The sequence below is a fragment of the Centropristis striata genome, chromosome 8 (assembly GCF_030273125.1).
Source record: "Centropristis striata isolate RG_2023a ecotype Rhode Island chromosome 8, C.striata_1.0, whole genome shotgun sequence".
NCBI classification, from domain to species: domain Eukaryota; kingdom Metazoa; phylum Chordata; class Actinopteri; order Perciformes; family Serranidae; genus Centropristis; species Centropristis striata.
Window position 1 is genome coordinate 330,001 of NC_081524.1, and position 20,000 is coordinate 350,000.

Genomic DNA, 20,000 nt, shown 5'->3' on the forward strand with positions numbered 1-20,000 from the left:
TCTGTCTCACCTGGGGACTCTGTCTGTCTCACCTGGGGACTGTCTCACCTGTGGACTCTGTCTGTCTCACCTGGGGACTGTCTCACCTGTGGACTCTGTCTGTCTCACCTGTGGACCTGACTCACCTGTGGACTCTGTCTGTCTTACCTGTGGACTGTCTCACCTGTGGACTCTGTCTGTCTCACCTGTGGACTCTGTCTGTCTCACCTGTGGACTCTGTCTATCCTCTGGACTCTGTCTGTCTCACCTGTGGACTCTGTCTGTCTCACCTGTGGACTCTGCGTCCGGCTGGTTTCTTGTTGGGGGAGCGGGGGGACTTGGAGTGGGGGGGGCTCCTTTCCATCTTGATGTTGATTGGCTGGATGAGGGGGGCGGGGCTCTGCCGTGATGATGTCAGAGGCCTGATCTTGCCGTAGGTCCTGATGGTGACCTTTGACCCCGGCGGCAGGCCCTCCAGCTGGGCGGGCCGCCGGAAGCTGCGGTGGTTCTCCAGCTTGTGCTGCATCTTGTCCTTCAGGAAGACGAACTGGAGACGACACCTGTTACAGTGGAACGCCTGGTTCACCTGAGACACACAGACAGGGAGACAGACAGAGAGACAGACAGGGACAGAGAGAGGGACAGACAGACAGACAGGGGGACAGAGACAGAGAGACAGAGAGACAGTTTAGACCTGTTTGACCTCATCTCAGAAAACTCAGAGAATCAAGAATTGTTGAGAAGCAGCAACATGTACAACACAGAGTGGCTCTATCCCAATGTCAAGGATCCTTCCTTGGTGGGACCCTTTCTTGGTGGGACCCTTTCTTGGTGGGATTCTTCCTTGGTGGGACCCTTTCTTGGTGGGATTCTTCCTTGGTGGGACCCTTTCTTGGTAGGATTCTCCCTTGGTAGGATTCTTCCTTGGTGGGACCCTTTTTTGGTATGATCCTTCGTTGGTGTGATTCTTCCTGGGATACAGCCTGTGTGTATGTGTGTGTGTGTGTGTGTGTGTGTGTGTGTGTGTGTGTGTGTGTGTGTGTGTGTGTGTTTCTGTGTGTGTGTGTGTGTGTGTTACCTGGTGTTTCAGCAGGTGCTGCTGGTAGCTAACAGGGTTCCTGGTCACCTTCAGGCAGAACACACACATGAGGAAGCGCGAGTCTCTGTGGAAGCTGGAGAAGTGCTGCAGGACGTCTGAGTAGAAGGACGAGCGGTACGAACACACCTGGGGGTCACACCTGAGTCAGAGAGGCCCGAGGACAGACAGGTGACTGAGGTCAGAGGTCAGAGGTCAGACTCACCTGGCAGACGTACGGCATCTCTCCTGGTTTGTGGTTTGACTTCATGTGGTTCAGGAAGGCCGGCTCGTTCTCAAATGCCCACTCACAGATACGACACATACCTGGGACAGGTGAGACAGAGAGACAGGTGTGACAGGAGAGACAGGTGAGACAGGCTAGGTGTGTGTTGAGGTGTTTGTGTGTTCAGGTGTGTGTGTGTCCAAGTGAGTGCGTCCAGGTGTGTGTGTCCAAGTGTGTGTGTGTTCAGGTGTGTGTGTCTTACTGGAGCAGGGGGCGGGGCCGTGGACCTGGTGGTGGTGGCTCTGTAGTTGAGCCGGAGACGAGAACTGACGGTAACAGTACTTGCAGCAGTCACCAGGCCCTCCTCGTCCAATCAGCTCTGAGTGCTGGAGCATGTGCTGCATAAACCTGCACACACACACACACACACACACACACACACACACACACACGAAAATACAGACTACTTCAGAAGTGTTCAGGTGAGTCCAGGTGAGTTCAGGTGAGTCCAGATGTGTTCAGGTGAGTTCAGGGAGTCCAGGTAAGCTCAGGTGTGTGTTCAGTTGAGTGCAGGTGTGTGTTCAGGTGAGTCCAGTTCAGTCCATGTGAGTCCAGGAGTGTTCAGGTGAGTCCAGATGTGCTCAGGTGAGTCCAGGTGCTGGTTGACTCACCTCAGGTTGTTGTCTGCGGGCCGTGTGCAGATCTGGCAGGTGAAGCTGGTGGTTTTGATGCCGAGCGGTTGAGGTTTCCTCAGACTCAGGTCGCCCTCGAACGTCCCGTAGTAGAACTCCTCCACGCTCATCACCACCCTGGTGGGGTCGGGGGGCGGGGCCGAGGTCACGCTGCAGGTGGTGACCACAGAGGGGGCGTGGCCTGCTACACCAGGTGACACAAACACAAAGAGTCATGGAGAGCATTAACCAGGGAGGAGGCGGAGCTACAGGTAACGTGTCAGTTATTAGTACCGCTGTTGAATGTCGTGATCCTGGCCACGCCATTGGCCGAGCCCGAGGGCAGGGCAGGGGAACCCGCCAGCTTCAGGGAGCTGACTCCGCCCACCTGGGTCATCTGGAGGTTCACTGAAACAAAACAAGACGGATCGATTATTAATCAACACGTCGATCGATCGATCGGCGTGATTGGAGGGGGTGACGGACCGGGTCCCGGCGTGCTGCTGCGGATGGTCAGCCCGGCGGGCAGCTGCATGGCGGTGAAGGTGGAGCCTCTGGAGGAGGCGGGGCCTGGTCCGGTCTGAGGGAGCACCGGGGACACGCCCACGCTGGGACGCACCAGCTGACCCAACGATGGCGCTGCGGGGACAGGAGACAGGAAGTGGCGGTCAGATGGATAATCAGATGGCGTGTGTGAGGAGCGTGTGGCGGCGGGGAACCTACACTGGATCAACGTCAGCGGCTGCACCGTCTGACCCGGCTGAAGGTTCAGCAGCAGAGGACCACCACGGAAACCCTGCAACACATGACATCATCAGTCCAGTCTGGACCAGGACAGTCTGGACCAGAACAGTCTGGACCAGAACAGTCTAGACCAGAACAGTCTGGACCAGGACAGTCTGGACCAGAACAGTCTGGACCAGGACAGTCTGGACCAGAACAGTCTGGACCAGAACAGTCTAGACCAGAACAGTCTAGACCAGTACAGTCTGTGTAATTCTGTCCCTGTGTGGTTCTATACCAGTTTGGTTCTATACCAGTGTGGTTCTATAGCAGTGTGGTTCTATACCTGTGAGGTTCTGTACCTGTGTGGTTCTGTACCTGTGAGGTTCTATACCAGTGTGGTTCTGTACCTGAGTGGTTCTGTACCTGTGTGGTTCTGTACCTGTGTGGTTCTGTACCTGTGTGGTTCTGTACCTGTGAGGTTCTGTACCTGAGTGGTTCTGTACCTGTGTGGTTCTGTACCTGTGAGGTTCTGTACCTGTGTGGTGAGGAGGATGGGCGAGCCGTGGCGGGTTCCCGGTGCCGCCGGCAGCAGGAAGGTTCCGCCTGCCGTCTGCGTCAGGAAAAGCTGCGAGGCCTGCGCCATCAGGGGCGGAGCTACAACCGGCGAGGAGGCGGAGAGAGGAGCAGGAGCAGCAGCAGGAGGAGGAGGAGGAGGAGCAGGAGGTCCCAGTGAGGAGACGAGCTGCACCAGAGGAGACACTGAGGACACGGAGACAGAGTCAACACCAGAACAGGCAGACGCCCTCTCCTCCTTTAGGAGGACACTTTAAACTTTCCTGCTGCTGTTCCCTCCCAGAACTCCTCCTCCTGTCTGTCCTCCTCTCTGTCCTCCTGTCTGTCCTCCTCTCTGTCCTCCTCTCTGTCCTCCTCTCTGTCCTCCTCTCTGTCCTCCTCTCTGTCCTCCGTTAAATAAACTTTTCTACAGAAATCTTCCTGCGTTTTTAATATGGGAGCCAATGAGGCTGTTGGTGGTGTTGGTGGATCATCTGTGCGTCCTACGCCCAAACTATAACTCTGACAGCTTTACCAGAGGATTGTGAGGGAGAAGACTAATTTTCCTACGTTTCTATGTATAAATTATTTCTGTAGAGTGGAATTTGCGGCCTGGAGCGCAGTTTACAAATTTATTTTTTGACAGTTTCTTCTCTCCCTCTACACTCTGGCGATGATGTCACACACTGTGACACGAACATTCCGTGCAATACACACCCATTATAATCTCAGAATTTCTCCAAAAATGATCATGGTCATTGAACAGGGATTGATAAAAAACTATATGACCTATCGAAACGTGGATTAATACACCGATACACAAGACTTGTGTCTACTGTTTAAAGTTTAAATGGAGTCTCTAGGTGAAATTATGCTGGAGAAGTAGACGTTTAAAAATCTCCAATTATTGTTCTTTTTCCCTCATTTTTTTTCGGTCGTCCCATTGACTTCTATGATAAACTTTGAGCAGTTTCCGTATTCTGTAGAGGAAAGTAATCACACCGATCCCGATCAAACCGCACTACTGCTGTAGGGGCCAGTGCCCCGTGGCCCTCATGAATAAATGAATGAATGACTGAATGAATGACTGAATGACTCACACACACTCCCTCTGATACCTGTCGGAGGTGTGGCGGGGGGCGGAGTCTCAGTGGCGGGAAGAGGAGACAGAGAATCCTCCACTGGAGAAACACACACACACACACACACATACACACACACACACACACACAGACAGACAGACACACACACGTTAAATGTGTCATTTCATATTTAACTTTGTATTCTGTTGTCTTCTTTTAAAATTAACAAACAGCTCGTCTGAAAAACATGAAAAACAAACACACAAAAGATTCACTTTGACCAGGAACACAACATGTGTGTGTGTGTGTACCTGGCTGACAGTAGTGTGTGTGTGTGTGTGTGTGTGTGTGTGTGTGTGTGTGTGTGTGTGTGTACCTGGCTGACAGTAGTCCTCCAGCTCGTCTTCCTCCACGCTGTCGTCCACCTGTTGCCATGGCTCCAGCTCCTCCTCCTCACACTCCATAAACAGCTCTGTTTCCATGTTGCTACGGAAACCAAGAGGGACAGTCAGCGGCGTGACCTCTGACCTTCACCATCACCATCATCATCACCATCATCATCATCATTAACATATTTACACGTTATTCAGGAGCATCAATTGGACTTTTTTTTTCCAAGGACAAAATATCAAAACTTTTCATGAATGTTTATATTCCAGAGTCTGAAAACAAGACGGAGAAATAAATAAATAAACCAGCTGTTTAAAACAACAACTAACAGGCTTTAAGGCTTTTAAAGGGAAAATTACAGAGTTTTCCAGGACTTGGAGAAGAGAAAAAGCTAAAAAAAATAAAAAATAATTTAAAAAAATGCAGAGGGACATGTGCTGAAAATTCAAGTAATTCTATTAACGTGAACCTTTATTAAGACTTATTATTATTACTAAACCTTTATTAATAATATTAATGGTCTGATGAAAATTATTTGGGGTGAAAAGGAGCCCAGGAGGGTTATTTTAAATAAGTTAATAATTTGAATAAATATAATAAATGTTAAATAATGCAGCAGTGAACAGTTATTGATATTATTATAAATAAATGGATAAATTAAATAAATATAATGTAAACAGGCGGTGGGTGCAGTGCCGCACCGCGCCGGCAGGGGGCGCGGCGCGGCACTGCGCGGCGCGGCTTCCCGGGCTTTGTGTTGTTCTGCCGCAGCAGCAGTTCGGGTCCCGGCGGAGCGGAACCTTCGTCCCGGGCGGGTCCAGACACAGTGCCCGGTTCAGTTGAACCGGTCCGAGCTGAGCTCGAGTCCATGTGAGGCAACCCGGACCCGGTTCCGGAGACCCGGTCCAGTCCGCCGCCGCGCGGTAGACACACGCCGCGGTAGACACGCGCCGCACCGCGCCGTCCCGCCGCGCCGAGCGCTCCGACACTACACGCTCCTGACGGACCGAGTCGAGTCGAGCCGAGCCGAGCCGAGTCGGACCGGACCGGACCGGACCGGGCCGTGCGGGTCTTACCTGCTGCAGGCGCGCTCCGGTTCTCCCGGTTCTTCAGGCGCGCTCCGGTTCAGCACCGTGGGGGGCGGGTCTTCCGCCTGCCGCGGCTGCGGATTGGCCCTACGTCACTTCCCGCCCAGGCAGCGCGGCCTGTGATTGGCTGCTGCAGGTCGTCGGGCTGCGGGTTTTGCTGCGGAGGTTAAACGGCGCCGCGGCGGGGCGGCTCCGGTACCGGGACCCGGTCCGACCGGACAACGACAAACAACAACAACAACAACAACACTAACAAACACAACAACAACACAGCAGAAGGGCAGGAAGCAGCGCGGCGGCGCGGAGGGACGCCATCTTGGTTCTGTTGTTGTGGCGGGGCGGAGCTACACGGTGACGTCAGCCGCCGAGCCGGAAATGACAACATTTCAAAATATTAAAAAAGTCACAAACGATTTATGTTTTTAAATAATAACTGATTATTAATAAGTAATTATGTTGGAGTTATTTATCAGAAGATTATCAAACGTTTAAGAATTTGATTAGAAAACATTTAATTCAACTTCATAATAATAATAAAACACACAGAAAAAGCAGGAATGTAACTTTTACTCTGAAGGGCTGAAGTACTTTTACTTTACTATCTGGATACTTCCGGTCACCATGTTGGACAAAAACTAAAATAAATAAAAAATCTAAAACATGCAATAATATAGAAATATAACACACAGCATAAAATAAGGCAGCAGGTATAATAAAAAAATCATCAGCATCAGTCGGCATAATAACGTGTGAAATAAATTGATAATTTTCTTCTTTTTAAAAATTTGTATTAATTGATTGACATTTTTCTTGAATTTTTCCCTTTTATTGATTTGTTTATGTTTAAATTATTTAAGTATACCTATAGTATACCAGTATTTGCATTTTTTTCTGTTTCATGTATTTATCTATTTTAGTATTCTATTTTTGTAACTATTTTTAACTACATTAATTGATCTATTTTTAAATAATGTATGTATGTGTATACATACATGTTTACACATACATACAAGTAACGCATATATTATAACATATATATTATATATATATATTTAATAAAACACATATAATCAAAACACACACACACATATGAAACACTAATATATATATAAAACACTAATATATATATATATATATATATATATATAAACACATATAATAACAAATGTGTGTGTGCTGATGTCTAATGTGCAGCAGGAGTGGTGTGAGCTGATCTGAGAGCAGCTCTGGTCAGATAATCTGCAGTAATCTGTTAATCCTCCGGTCCCTCCGTCTCTCTCTCTCAGTCCCTCTGGCTGCAGGATGAGGTCTGCTGGTTCTTCTGGTTCTGCTGGTTCTCCTGAGGCTCCTGGAGGGTTCCTGGTGCTGCCGTGGCCTGGACGCTCCGACCCGGAGGCCCCGGCTGTGGAGGAGGGCCGGGGGCCGCTGCTGTGGGGAGGAGCTCTGCTGGGACTCACTCTCATCTGTAAGACTCTTTACCATTCATAATCAATAACTGATCAATGACTCACTCTGATCTGTGATGATGCCCAGAGATCGGAGGGTTGGTGGTTCGATCCCCGACCATGGCAGCCTACATGTCCAAGTATCCTTGAGCAAGATACTGAACCCCAGATTGCTCCGATGCTGCGTTCATCAGTGTGTGAATGAATTCCTGCTGGTGGCAGGTGGCAGCGTTCAGCCTCTGCCACCAGTATGAATGTGTGTGTGAACGGGTGAATGAGTGTGTAGTGTAAAGCACTTAGGTTAAAAGCTGTTACACCCTATGGATACAGGACTCAAATGCAGCACTCGGAGGCAGAACCAGGAGGTAACCAGTCTTTAATCACAGGCAAAGGTACACGGGAGTTCAGTCAGGCAAGGCAGGCAAACAATCCAAAGGGGGGCAAGGCAGGCAAACAATCCAAAGGGAGGCAAGGCAGACAAACAATCCAAAGGGGGGCAAGGCAGACAAACAATCCAAAGGGGGGCAAGGCAGACAAACAATCCAAAGGGGGGCAAGGCAGACAAACAATCCAAAGGGGGGCAAGGCAGACAAACAATCCAAAGGGGGGCAAGGCAGAGTCCAAAAACAGGCAAGGGTCAAAACCAAAATGCACACTAGGAAGACGCTGGAGAGTAGGACACATGGTACACTAACAGTCTGGCTCTGGGGACACAAAGGGTTTAAAAACAGTCAATGAGGTGATGAGACACAGGTGTGTGATTAGGGGGGCGGAGCCACCACCAGGTGGGAAGCTGGAGCAGGCAGAGGAGGGGCAGACTGTGACAAAAGCGCTATATAAATGCAGTACCATAAGTACCATGATGCTCCTCTGATTCATAATCAATGATCACTGTCTGTCTGTCTGTCTGTCTGTCTCTATCTGTCTGTCTGTCTGTAGGTGTGGCGGTGCTCCGTAGGTGGATCTCTGGTGGAGTTTGTCGCTGCTCGACTCGTCTGGACGGTAAAACGGTTCTGATCACCGGAGCAAACACCGGCATCGGCAAAGAGACGAGCAGGGAGCTGGCACGCCGAGGTGGGCGGAGTCACTAACAGGGGCGGGGTTACTATAGGGGGCGGGGTTATACACGCTAAGATTTATCTATTTTTGTTTCTTTTCATTAGTTTCATCAACCAAACTTAATTTAAAAAACTGTTGATTTAAGATCACATGCTTCATTTACACACACACACACACACACACACACACTTTGGCAGCATGATGACATCACCAGGGGTCAGAGGTCACCGTATCATTCAGTAAATCTCAAAGACGCTGAAACACCTGAGCCGATTATCAGATTAATACTTCCTGTGACACAACAAGGGGTGTGTTTGATTCACTCACCACAGCAGCCCGGGGGGAGGGGTGTGTTTGATTCGTTGGTCTGGTGGTGAGGTGTGTTTGATTCGTTGGTCTGGTGGTGAGGTGTGTTTGATTCGTTGGTCTGGTGGTGAGGTGTGTTTGATTCGTTGGTCTGGTGGTGAGGTGTGTTTGATTCGTTGGTCTGGTGGTGAGGTGTGTTTGATTCGCTGCAGGGGCCCGGGTGGTGATGGCGTGCAGGGACCTGAGCCGGGCGGAGACAGCGGCGGAGGAGATCCGGCAGTCGACAGGAAACGGTAACGTGGTGATCAGACACCTGGACCTGTCGTCCCTCTACTCCGTCAGGACCTTCGCCAGAGACTTCCTGGACTCAGAGGACAGACTGGACATCCTTGTCAACAACGCAGGTACCTGTCTGTCTGTCTGTCTACCTGTCTCTACCTGTCTGTCTCTGACCTGTCTGTCTACCTGTCTCTACCTGTCTGTCTCTGACCTGTCTGTCTACCTGTCTGACTCTAGGGGTGATGATGTGTCCTGTCTGTCTGTCTGTCTGTCTACCTGTCTGTCTGTCTACCTGTCTGTTTCTGACCTGTCTCTGACCTGTCTGTCTACCTGTCTCTACCTGTCTGTCTCTGACCTGTCTCTGACCTGTCTGTCTACCTGTCTGTCTACCTGTCTCTACCTGTCTGTCTCTGACCTGTCTGTCTACCTGTCTGACTCTAGGGGTGATGATGTGTCCTGTCTGTCTGTCTGTCTGTCTGTCTGTCTGTCTACCTGTCTGACTCTAGGGGTGATGATGTGTCCTGTCTGTCTGTCTGTCTGTCTGTCTGTCTGTCTACCTGTCTGTCTCTGACCTGTCTGTCTACCTGTCTCTACCTGTCTGTTTCTGACCTGTCTCTGACCTGTCTGTCTACCTGTCTGTCTCTAGGGGTGATGATGTGTCCTGTCTGTCTGTCTGTCTGTCTGTCTGTCTACCTGTCTGTCTCTGACCTGTCTGTCTACCTGTCTCTACCTGTCTGTCTCTGACCTGTCTGTCTACCTGTCTGACTCTAGGGGTGATTATGTGTCCTGTCTGTCTGTCTGTCTACCTGTCTGTCTCTGACCTGTCTCTGACCTGTCTGTCTACCTGTCTGTCTACCTGTCTCTACCTGTCTGTCTCTGACCTGTCTGTCTACCTGTCTGACTCTAGGGGTGATTATGTGTCCTGTCTGTCTGTCTACCTGTCTGTTTCTGACCTGTCTGTTTCTGACCTGTCTCTGACCTGTCTCTGACCTGTCTGTCTACCTGTCTGTCTACCTGTCTGTCTCTGACCTGTCTGTCTACCTGTCTGTCTCTAGGGGTGATGATGTGTCCTGTCTGTCTGTCTGTCTGTCTACCTGTCTGTCTCTGACCTGTCTGTCTACCTGTCTGTCTCTAGGGGTGATGATGTGTCCTCTCTGGCTGACTGAAGACGGTTTTGAGACTCAGCTGGCTGTCAATCATCTCGGTCACTTCCTGTTGACCAACCTGCTGCTGCCGAGGCTGAAGAGCTCCGCCCCCAGCCGCGTGGTCACCGTGTCCTCCATCGCCCACCGCGGGGGTACGACCTCTGACCCCATGACCTCTGACCCCATGACCTCTGACCCCGTGACCTCTGACCCCGTGACCTCTGACCCCGTGACCTCTGATGTGTCTCCTGTTGTGTCCAGGTCGTGTGGACTTTGAGGACCTGTTCTTCAGCCGGCGGGCCTACAGTCCTCTGGAGAGCTACAGACAGAGCAAACTGGCCAACGTCCTGTTCACCAGAGAGCTGGCCCGACGCCACACAGGTCCCCACACACACTACACAGAAACACTCACAGGTCCCCACAAACACTCTACACAGGCACACATGCAGGTCCCCACAAACACCAGAAACCTGTCTGACTGTTCTGTTTTACAAACCAAATTGAAACCCAGCTGATAAACTTTCTGGAAGACGTCTGAAAAAGTTTACACAATATTTATGAAAAAACAGCAGATTGACCGTTGATCGTTAGCTCATGTTAGCTAGTAGCTTAGCTTGGAGCAGATATTTGTGAGTCTGGTGATCTCTGAGATATGAAGATGGATCCCTTCCTGTCTGATCCACATCCAGCAGCTCCTGGTTTTATCAGATGTGGATCTCCTCACTGAGGGAGCTGGTGTCAGACCGGTTCACCTTGTTGCTCAGAGCTCAAAGCTTGACGGACCTTCTTCTCTTAGTAACGGTTGCTACGGTAGGACTGGACGAGGAACGTTCGGGGGAGGAGCTTTGTGAACGGCCAATTAAAGATGACTTCTGGGTGGGCGGGGCCAGTGAACGATGTCACGCCTCCCACACAGAAGGGGGCGGAGCCGTTAGAGATCACCATGGTGATGTTTCTGTTAATGTTGAGAACTTTTAGAGACATTATGACCCCGTCGTCTCCTCAGGTAGTGGTGTCTCACCTGTCTGTCTCTCTGACCTGTCTGTCTCTAACCTGTCTGTCTCTCTACCTGTCTGTCTCTAACCTGTCTGTCTCTCTGACCTACCTGTCTGTCTCTCTGACCTGTCTGTCTCTAACCTGTCTGTCTCTCTGACCTGTCTGTCTCTCTACCTGTCTGTCTCTCTGACCTGTCTGTCTCTAACCTGTCTGTCTCTCTGACCTACCTGTCTGTCTCTCTGACCTGTCTGTCTCTAACCTGTCTGTCTCTCTGACCTGTCTGTCTCTCCAGGTAGTGGCGTGTCAGCGTTCTGCCTCCACCCCGGGGTGATCCGGACCGAGCTGGGCCGCCACGTGTCCAGCTGGTTCCCGTTCCTCGGGGCGGTCCTCAGTCTGCCGTCGCTGCTGCTGATGAAGACGCCGCGGCAGGGCAGCCACACCAGCGTCCACTGCAGCGTGGCGCCGGGACTGGAGGACAGGTCGGGACGCTACTTCAGGTACGCAGGACCCTCACCTGGTCTAACAGCAGCCCCGTGTCCTCATAAGTCACAATAACCAGTGTGTCTGTGGGTCCTCAGTGACTGCGTGGAGCAGGAAGCGGCTCCTGAGGGGCGGGACGACGACGCCGCCAGACGCCTCTGGGACGAGAGCGCCCGATTGGTCGGATTAAAGGACTCAAACTGAATGACGACCTCTGACCTCTGACCCCGCCCTGTCTGTCTGTCTGTCTGTCTGTCTGTCTCTAACCTGTCTGTCTGTTGTTTGTTTGTTTGTTTGTCTGTTTGTTTGTTTATGATTTAAATCAAATAAAAAACAATTTGAATCCATCAGATGTTTTATTTTGAAGCAGATGTTTTATTTTGAAAGGTTTCATGTGTGATGATGCTGACTGGATGTTTTTCTGAATAAAGTTTTGATTTGTGTTTCATATAAAGTCTCTGATTCTTTAATAATATTATATATAATATAAAGTCTCTGGTTCTTTAATAATAATATTATATATAATATAAAGTCTCTGGTTCTTTAATAATAATATTATATATAATATAAAGTCTCTGATTCTTTAATAATAATATTATATATAATATAAAGTCTCTGGTTCTTTAATAATAATATTATATATAATATAAAGTCTCTGGTTCTTTAATAATAATATTTTATATAATATATACAATGTGAGCTGAAGGTTTGATGGATGTTTTTCTATAATAAATGATTAAAAAACTGGTCACAGTTTTATTTTATATTTTAAATAAAACACAAAAGTGCAGATTGTTTCTCTGATGTTTCATATTACATGTTTAAATTATGCATTATTTATTTTTATTATTCATTTTTAAATTAAATATATTTTTACAAAACAAACAATAACAAAAAATAAATAAATCTCAGATGACACAATTTAGAAAAATACAACTAAAAATATATGACAAAAACAAACACAAATAATCAGAAAAAATAAACAAACAAAATCCTGAAAAACTAAACATCAAATATATAAACATGCCAAAATATAATAAAACATTGTGAATAAATATTAATCTTCATAATAACAGAAAGCGTTGTTATTATTTATCTGTTTATTTATTTATTTTTCACTGAACAGATTCTGTTTGTTTCTGTGTTATTGTGTCTTTGTTGTGTGTTGTTGTTGTTGTTGTTGTGTTGTTGTTGTGCAGCGTCAGACTGGATCCTGTTTTCAGCAGTTTTTTTGTTTATTGTGTCGTATTAATATGTAAACCAGATAATCCTCAGATCAGCTGTGTGTGTGTGTGTGTGTGTGTGTGTGTGTGAGTGTGTGAGTGTGTGTGAGAGTGTGTGTGTGTGTGTGTGTGTGTGAGTGTGAGTGTGTGTGAGTGTGTGTGTGAGTGTGTGAGTGTGTGTGTGTGTGTGTGTGTGTGTGAGTGTGTGTGTGACCCAGTTTGTTGATCTGAGCTCAGAGTGAAACTGACTCCAGATCAGGTCGTCACGGAAACATCTGTGAACCGGATTACACTGATCCAGATGTGATCCGAGGACCAGAGACTAGATCAGAGACTAGAACAGAGACTAGAACAGAGACTAGATCAGAGACTAGATCAGAGACTAGAACAGAGACTAGAACAGAGACTAGATCAGAGACTAGATCAGAGACTAGATCAGAGACTAGAACAGAGACTAGATCAGAGACTAGAACAGAGACTAGATCAGAGACTAGATCAGAGACTAGAACAGAGACTAGATCAGAGACTAGAACAGAGACTAGAACAGAGACTAGATCAGAGACTAGATCAGAGACTAGATCAGAGACTAGATCAGAGACTAGAACACCAACTTACAGTTGAGGCAACGCAGCTCAGAGAGTCTAGTCAACGCTAACTCTACCATAGATATCTATGGTAGACCATAGATATCTATGGTAGACCATAGATATCTATGGTCTACAGTTTATTTTGACCTGGAATAAAGTATTTATGGGTCTCAGCCGGCAGGAGGCGCTGCTGGTCTGCCGAGGAGCCGCTGAGCCAGCAGGAGTCCGGAGGAGGAGGAGGAGGAGGAGGAGAGGAGGAGAGGAGGAGGAGTAACCGGACACCGAGCCTCCAGCGGGTCCTGGCCGCTCAGAGCGCAGCGGAGCCCGGCAGCAGCAGCAGCAGATCAGCGGGGCGAGCAGCGGAGACAAGCCGAGGACCAGACGCTGCGGAGCGGCGGAGCGAGGCGGAGGCTCCGGTCCTCCTGCGGGACTTCTTCGGGTGTTTAAGCCGCTTTTGGTGCTCTGTCCTCCCGGTCTGAGTGTCTGAGGGTCCCGGAGTCACCCACCGGAGCGGAGAGTCCGGCAGCATGAAGAAGAACAGCTCCGGGAAGCGGGTGAGTGGGTCTGAACCGGGTCTGAACCGGGTCGGAGCCGGGACCGAGCCGGGACCGGGGACCGGCGGCGGACCGTTAGATCCGGTAAACCGGAGCTCGAGGAACAAAAGCCTCCGGGATTAGTTGAAGCCTTTATTTTGAAGGAATCAGAGGCCGTTAGCTGCTGAACACTCACTTCCGGCTTCCACAATAAGAGCCCTGGAGATGTTTTAAAGGATTTAAAGCTAAAAAAAATAAAAAGTTAAAAACTTGTTTTTATTTCACTTTCAAGTTAAAGCGGAAACGTTCAGCAGACACATCACAAATATTAATATTATAAACATTTAATAAAGCTGCAAATAAAGAAATTATGACTTCATAAATAAATAAATATGATAATAAATGCACCGGAAATATAAAAAATAAATTAGAGATTATAAATGAATGAAATGTGAAACAGTTTGAATGACAGAAATGTGAAAAGGTAACATAAATATACATAAATAACATTTAAAATCCATTAATATCATTAAATACATAAGTAAATAAAAAGGAATTATTAAAACGGTAGCTAAATAAATATTTTTATATTTGATAATTTTTTATATCTCTTATTCTTGATATTCTTTATGCTGTTTTCTATATTTATGTTTGTTGTTGACCAATAAACCTTCTCTTCTCTTGTTTATTTTTCATATTTTGGTGCATCTGATGACATATTAATTCATTTAGTTTTATTTTAGAAGCTTGTGTCAGTTTCTGTTCAGAACAGTTTTTAAAACTGAAAGAAAACCAGAAAGAAGAAAAAGCAGAACTTGAAATCTTAGAAAACGACTCAAACGACTCGACTATAATTTATTATTTCTAATAATATTTAATTCTTTATTATATTTATTGTTGTGTGATGATGTCACACTGTTTCTGTCAGAAGCTAAATTCATCTTTTCTTTTACGTTTTAAACTTTATTTTCAACGAGGTGACGACTAGAGAAGAAGTCGCTCTGACAGCTTCCTGTTTCCTGTTTCCTGTTTCCTGTCCAGGGTCCGGTGGACGCGGCGGCGCCGCAGCACGTCCAGCCCGAGAAGGTCGGCTGGATCCGGAAGTTCTGCGGGAAAGGGATCTTCAGGGAGATCTGGAAGAACCGCTTCGTGGTTCTGAGGGCCGATCAGCTGTTCATCTGTGAGAAGGAGGTGAGTGAAGGGGGCGGGGCCTTCATTATCGCCACGGTAACGCCTTCATTATCGCCATGGTAACAGGGAGGTGAGTGGAGGGGGCGGGGCCTTCATTATCGCCTCGGTTACGCCTTCATTATCGCCTCGGCAACCAGGTGTCGCAGGTGATGCCCCGGAGACGGCGTTGTCATGGAGACGGGGGCAGGTGTGATGTCATCGGGGCTCGTTAAGCTCGTTAACAGGCTGTAAAGGATTTAAAGGGACATCGACGCTGATTTAACCAGAACGGTTCCAGACGTTCTGAGTTCCTGAGAAATCAGAGAACCAGTGAGAACTCTGTGAGAACTCTGTAGTATTTCTGGTGTTCTGTTGTTGTTTTGGTTCTGACTGGAAACAGAAAGTTTCTTCTCCACTTTCTACAGCGTCGTTCTGCAGGAGTCGAGTTTCAGTCTGAGCTGCAGACACACAGAGAGCTCCGGTTTCACTGCAGCACCACACACAGGGCGGAACGTCCTCACAGAACCTTTATCTGCTGCAGAACGTCCTGTCAGAACCTTTATCTTCTGCAGAACATCCTCATAGAACCTTTATCTGCTGCAGAACGTCCTGTCAGAACCTTTATCTGCTGCAGAACATCCTCATAGAACCTTTATCTGCTGCAGAACGTCCTGTCAGAACCTTTATCTGCTGCAGAACATCCTCACAGAACCTTTATCTGCTGCAGGACATCCTCACAGAACCTTTATCTGCTGCAGAACATCCTCACAGAACCTTTATCTGCTGCAGGACATCCTCACAGAACCTTTATCTGCTGCAGGACATCCTCACAGAACCTTTATCTGCTGCAGAACATCCTCACAAAACCTTTATCTGCTGCAGAACATCCTCACAAAACCTTTATCTGCTGCAGAACATCCTCACAGAACCTTTATCTGCTGCAGGACATCCTCACAGAACCTTTATCTGCTGCAGAACGTCCTGTCAGAACCTTTATCTGCTGCAGAACATCCTCATAGAACCTTTATCTGCTGCAGAACGTCCTGTCAGAACCTTTATCTGCTGCAGAACATCCTCACAAAACCTTTATCTGCTGCAGAACATCCTCACAGAACCTTTATCTGCTGCAGGACATCCTCACAAAACCTTTATCTGCTGCAGAACATCCTCACAAAACCTTTATCTGCTGCAGAACATCCTCACAGAACCTTTATCTGCTGCAGGACATCCTCACAGAACCTTTATCTGCTGCAGAACGTCCTGTCAGAACCTTTATCTGCTGCAGAACATCCTCACAAAACCTTTATCTGCTGCAGAACGTCCTGTCAGAACCTTTATCTGCTGCAGAACATCCTCACAAAACCTTTATCTGCTGCAGAACATCCTCACAGAACCTTTATCTGCTGCAGGACATCCTCACAGAACCTTTATCTGCTGCAGAACGTCCTGTCAGAACCTTTATCTGCTGCAGAACATCCTCATAGAACCTTTATCTGCTGCAGAACGTCCTGTCAGAACCTTTATCTGCTGCAGAACATCCTCATAGAACCTTTATCTGCTGCAGAACATCCTCATAGTACCTTGATCTGCTGCGGAACGTTCTGTCAGAACCTTTATCTGCTGCAGAACGTCCTGTCAGAACCTTTATCTGCTGCAGAACGTTCTCATAGAACCTTTATCCAGCTTGTTGTTAGGTTGTTTTCAGCCAGTTGTTAGCATGTTTTTATCTTGTTTGTAGTTTGTTGTTAGCGTGTTGCTAGCAAGTTCTGATATTTATAATATCTCCTTTCTGCTGTTTCTTCAGACCAGACTCCATTCACAAAACACTGATTTTACCTCTCTCTCCATCAGACAGACAGACAGACAGACAGGTAGAGAGACAGACAGGTAGAGACAGACAGACAGACAGACAGACAGGTAGAGACAGACAGACAGACAGACAGACAGACAGGTAGAGACAGACAGACAGACAGACAGACAGACAGGTAGAGACAGACAGGTACAGACAGACAGACAGACAGACAGGTAGAGACAGACAGACAGGTAGAGACAGACAGACAGACAGACAGACAGACAGACCGGTAGAGACAGACAGACAGGTAGAGACAGACAGGTAGAGACAGACAGACAGACAGACAGACAGACAGACAGACAGACAGGTAGAGACAGACAGACAGGTAGAGACAGACAGGTAGAGACAGACAGACAGACAGACAGACAGACAGACAGACAGACAGACAGACAGACAGGTAGAGACAGACAGACAGGTAGAGACAGACAGACAGGTAGAGACAGACAGACAGACAGAGTCAGACAGGTAGAGACAGACAGACAGGTAGAGACAGACAGACAGACAGAGTCAGACCTCCTCTCTGCTTGTGTTCTATTAACTGTCGTTGGTTCGTCTCTTTGGATCAAAACGTCTAAATAACGTTGTAGAATTAAAGGTTTCTGGTTTAAAATCAGCCGTCAGCTGATCGTCTCCTCTGACATCACAGGATGCTCCAACACTCACAGCGTTACGACCATATTAGGGCGTCTCTCTGTCTGGCTCCAGACTTCTTTTTCGTCTTCTTCTTCTTCTTCTTCTGTGGTTTTGGTTCATGACAAACTGTCAGCAGCTCCACTTCCTCTTTCACCAGGAATAGAAACCACACACACACACACACACACACACACACACACACACACACACACACACACACTCTCTGACCACATCTGCTGTAGATTCTTCAGAATAAAGTTCCTCTGACAGTTTGATGATTTCTGGCGTTTCTCTTCCTTCTTCAGCAGTTTTTATATGTTTATTTTTAATAAACTAATTAATTAATCAAACTGACTGATCATCAGTCAAACATGTTGGAACATTTTAAATCTGTTTTCACACGTCTATTTTTCACACACACACACACACACACACACACACACACACACACACACACACACATACACACACACACACGCACACACACACACATACACACACACACACACACACACACACACACACACACACACACACACACATACACACACACACACACACACACACACACACACACACAGAATTTAAATTCTGTTCCTGTTTATTGATAAAATGTCAAAACTAAAAACTGAAAAGCAGAACAGAGACTCAAACCACAGCTGTGTGTGTGTGTGTGTGTGTGTGTGTGTGTCTAAATAAGGCCATGTAACCAGCCAGCATGAGTCTCTGAGCTGAAGCATTATGGTGTGATGTCATCATGTTATTAATAATCAGCTGTTCATAATTAAAATAATGTATGTATTATATATATATATATATATATATGTATATATATATGTATACACATATATATATATATATGTGTATACATATATATATATATATATATATATACGTATATATATATATATATATATATATATATATATATATATATATATGTATATATATATTGGATAATTTCCTGAGGTTTTTGAGTCAATGACATCATCAGAGAGTTGATGACATCATCGGAGAGTTGATGACATCATCGGAGAGTCGAGGTGTCAGTTTTCAGGTGTTTCTACATTTACCTGCAGAGGTCAGAGGTCACTGAACACTGATGACAGGCCGTGACATCATCAGCGTGTGTGTGTGTGTGTGTGTGTGTGGTGGGCGGGGCCTCTCTCCCAGGAAGTCTCAGTTTAAAGCTGCTGAATAATGGATGCGGTTTCCACGGAGACTAACGAGCTGAAGGTTACCTGCAGAAACCAGGACGAGTGTGTGTGTGTGTGTGTGTGTGTGTGTGTGTGTGTGTGTGTGTGTTAGGGGTGAGCCATATTATATTTTTTTATGGTTAAAGAAGAGTCTCATGTGCTAAAAAAAATTAAAGTTGTGTTAATCACAAAAAGCAACTATTACTTCCTGTCCCTGAATCCACCACAGGATTTACAAGAAGACTGTCAAAATAAGATGCCTTAAATAAAATATACGAGAACCTTTATTCTCCTTTACAATAATTATTAAAACATGCACTGATTCAGATCAGTCTATATGATGAATAGTGGCATTAGAATGTGAGAGAGACTCCAAGTTTGGGCTTTTATTTAAAAAAAATCTCCACTGGGAGGCATGCTAAAACATGCTAACAACTGGCTAATAACAAGCTATAAACAAGCTAACAACAAGCTAAAAACATGCTAACAACAAGCTATAAACAAGCTAACAACAAGCTAAAAACATGCTTACAACTGGCTAACAACAAGCTATAAACAAGCTAAAAACATGCTAACAACTGGCTTACGTCAAGCTATAAACAAGCTAACAACAAGCTAAAAACATGCTAACAACTGGCTAACAACAAGCTATAAACATGCTAACAACAAGCTAAAAACATGCTAACAACTGGCTAACAACAAGCTATAAACATGCTAGCAACTGGCGTACAACAAGTTAAAACAAGCTAGGCCCCCCTAGATGTTATTTTTATTATTTGCTAAAACTCAAGAGTCAAGAGTATTATTTTTTTTGTATTTAGCAAATGTTGAGGTTTGAACTTTACTCTACACTTAGATTTATGATTGATTTATATTTTGTTGTGTTTTTTGTTTATTTATACAGACAAAAAAAAATATTTTCTTTATATTTTTCAATATTTTTAATATCGTCAAGAATATCGTTATCGCAAAATGACTCTGAATTATGGTGATAATCTTTTAGGTCCAGCTCTAGTGTGTGTTCTAATGGAACATGTTGTATCTGGTAGATGATCAGCCTTGTTGTTCTGATTCTCACTGGATTGTTGAGAGAAACCTTTGACCTTTGACCTCTGTGTGTGTGTGTGTGTGCAGCTGAAGGACCTGGGCCGGGCTGAGGAGGTTCTGGACCTGTCGGACTACGAGCGCTGTGAGGAACTCAGGAAGAACAAGAGCCGCAGCAAGAAGAACCACAGCAGGTTCAGACTGCAGCGCTGCAGCACGCCGGGGAACACGGTACTACCATCTATAATCTATAATCTATCATC

The 20,000-nt window shown here is 46.6% G+C and overlaps 3 protein-coding genes across 4 annotated transcripts in view; 2 read left to right on the plus strand and 1 right to left on the minus strand.

The window, feature by feature from the left end:
- The window catches only part of pogzb (pogo transposable element derived with ZNF domain b), a 16,741-nt gene extending 10,846 nt beyond the window's left edge, over window positions 1–5,895 (minus strand). The window contains exons 1-12 of the mRNA XM_059339938.1: window positions 5,778–5,895; window positions 4,688–4,797; window positions 4,348–4,410; window positions 3,213–3,436; window positions 2,675–2,747; window positions 2,438–2,590; window positions 2,246–2,359; window positions 1,952–2,156; window positions 1,543–1,688; window positions 1,281–1,381; window positions 1,058–1,204; window positions 270–565 (exon numbers count right to left, since the gene is read on the minus strand). Coding sequence (XP_059195921.1) covers window positions 270–565; window positions 1,058–1,204; window positions 1,281–1,381; window positions 1,543–1,688; window positions 1,952–2,156; window positions 2,246–2,359; window positions 2,438–2,590; window positions 2,675–2,747; window positions 3,213–3,436; window positions 4,348–4,410; window positions 4,688–4,793 — 1,628 coding nt within the window. The 5' untranslated portion in view covers window positions 4,794–4,797; window positions 5,778–5,895. The remainder of the gene's footprint in view (window positions 1–269; window positions 566–1,057; window positions 1,205–1,280; window positions 1,382–1,542; window positions 1,689–1,951; window positions 2,157–2,245; window positions 2,360–2,437; window positions 2,591–2,674; window positions 2,748–3,212; window positions 3,437–4,347; window positions 4,411–4,687; window positions 4,798–5,777) is intronic.
- Window positions 5,896–6,004: 109 nt separating this feature from the next.
- Window positions 6,005–11,964, plus strand: si:dkey-23o4.6 (retinol dehydrogenase 12). Of its 2 annotated transcripts, XM_059339966.1 has the most exons (8): window positions 6,005–6,140; window positions 7,076–7,254; window positions 8,174–8,308; window positions 8,812–9,003; window positions 10,014–10,175; window positions 10,285–10,404; window positions 11,312–11,516; window positions 11,598–11,964. In XM_059339966.1, exons 2-8 carry the CDS (start codon window positions 7,092–7,094, stop codon window positions 11,701–11,703), a joined length of 1,083 nt encoding a protein of 360 aa, XP_059195949.1. In that variant the 5' UTR covers window positions 6,005–6,140; window positions 7,076–7,091; the 3' UTR covers window positions 11,704–11,964. The 2 variants fall into 2 exon arrangements, with proteins under 2 accessions (XP_059195949.1, XP_059195948.1); XM_059339965.1 differs by lacking the exon at window positions 6,005–6,140 and having other exon boundaries at window positions 6,928–7,254.
- A 1,637-nt stretch (window positions 11,965–13,601) lies between these two features.
- The window catches only part of plekho1b (pleckstrin homology domain containing, family O member 1b), a 14,361-nt gene continuing 7,962 nt past the window's right edge, over window positions 13,602–20,000 (plus strand). The window contains 3 exon segments of the mRNA XM_059339964.1: window positions 13,602–13,863; window positions 14,884–15,033; window positions 19,828–19,968. Of these exon segments, the coding sequence (XP_059195947.1) occupies window positions 13,837–13,863; window positions 14,884–15,033; window positions 19,828–19,968 (318 nt within the window). The 5' untranslated portion in view covers window positions 13,602–13,836.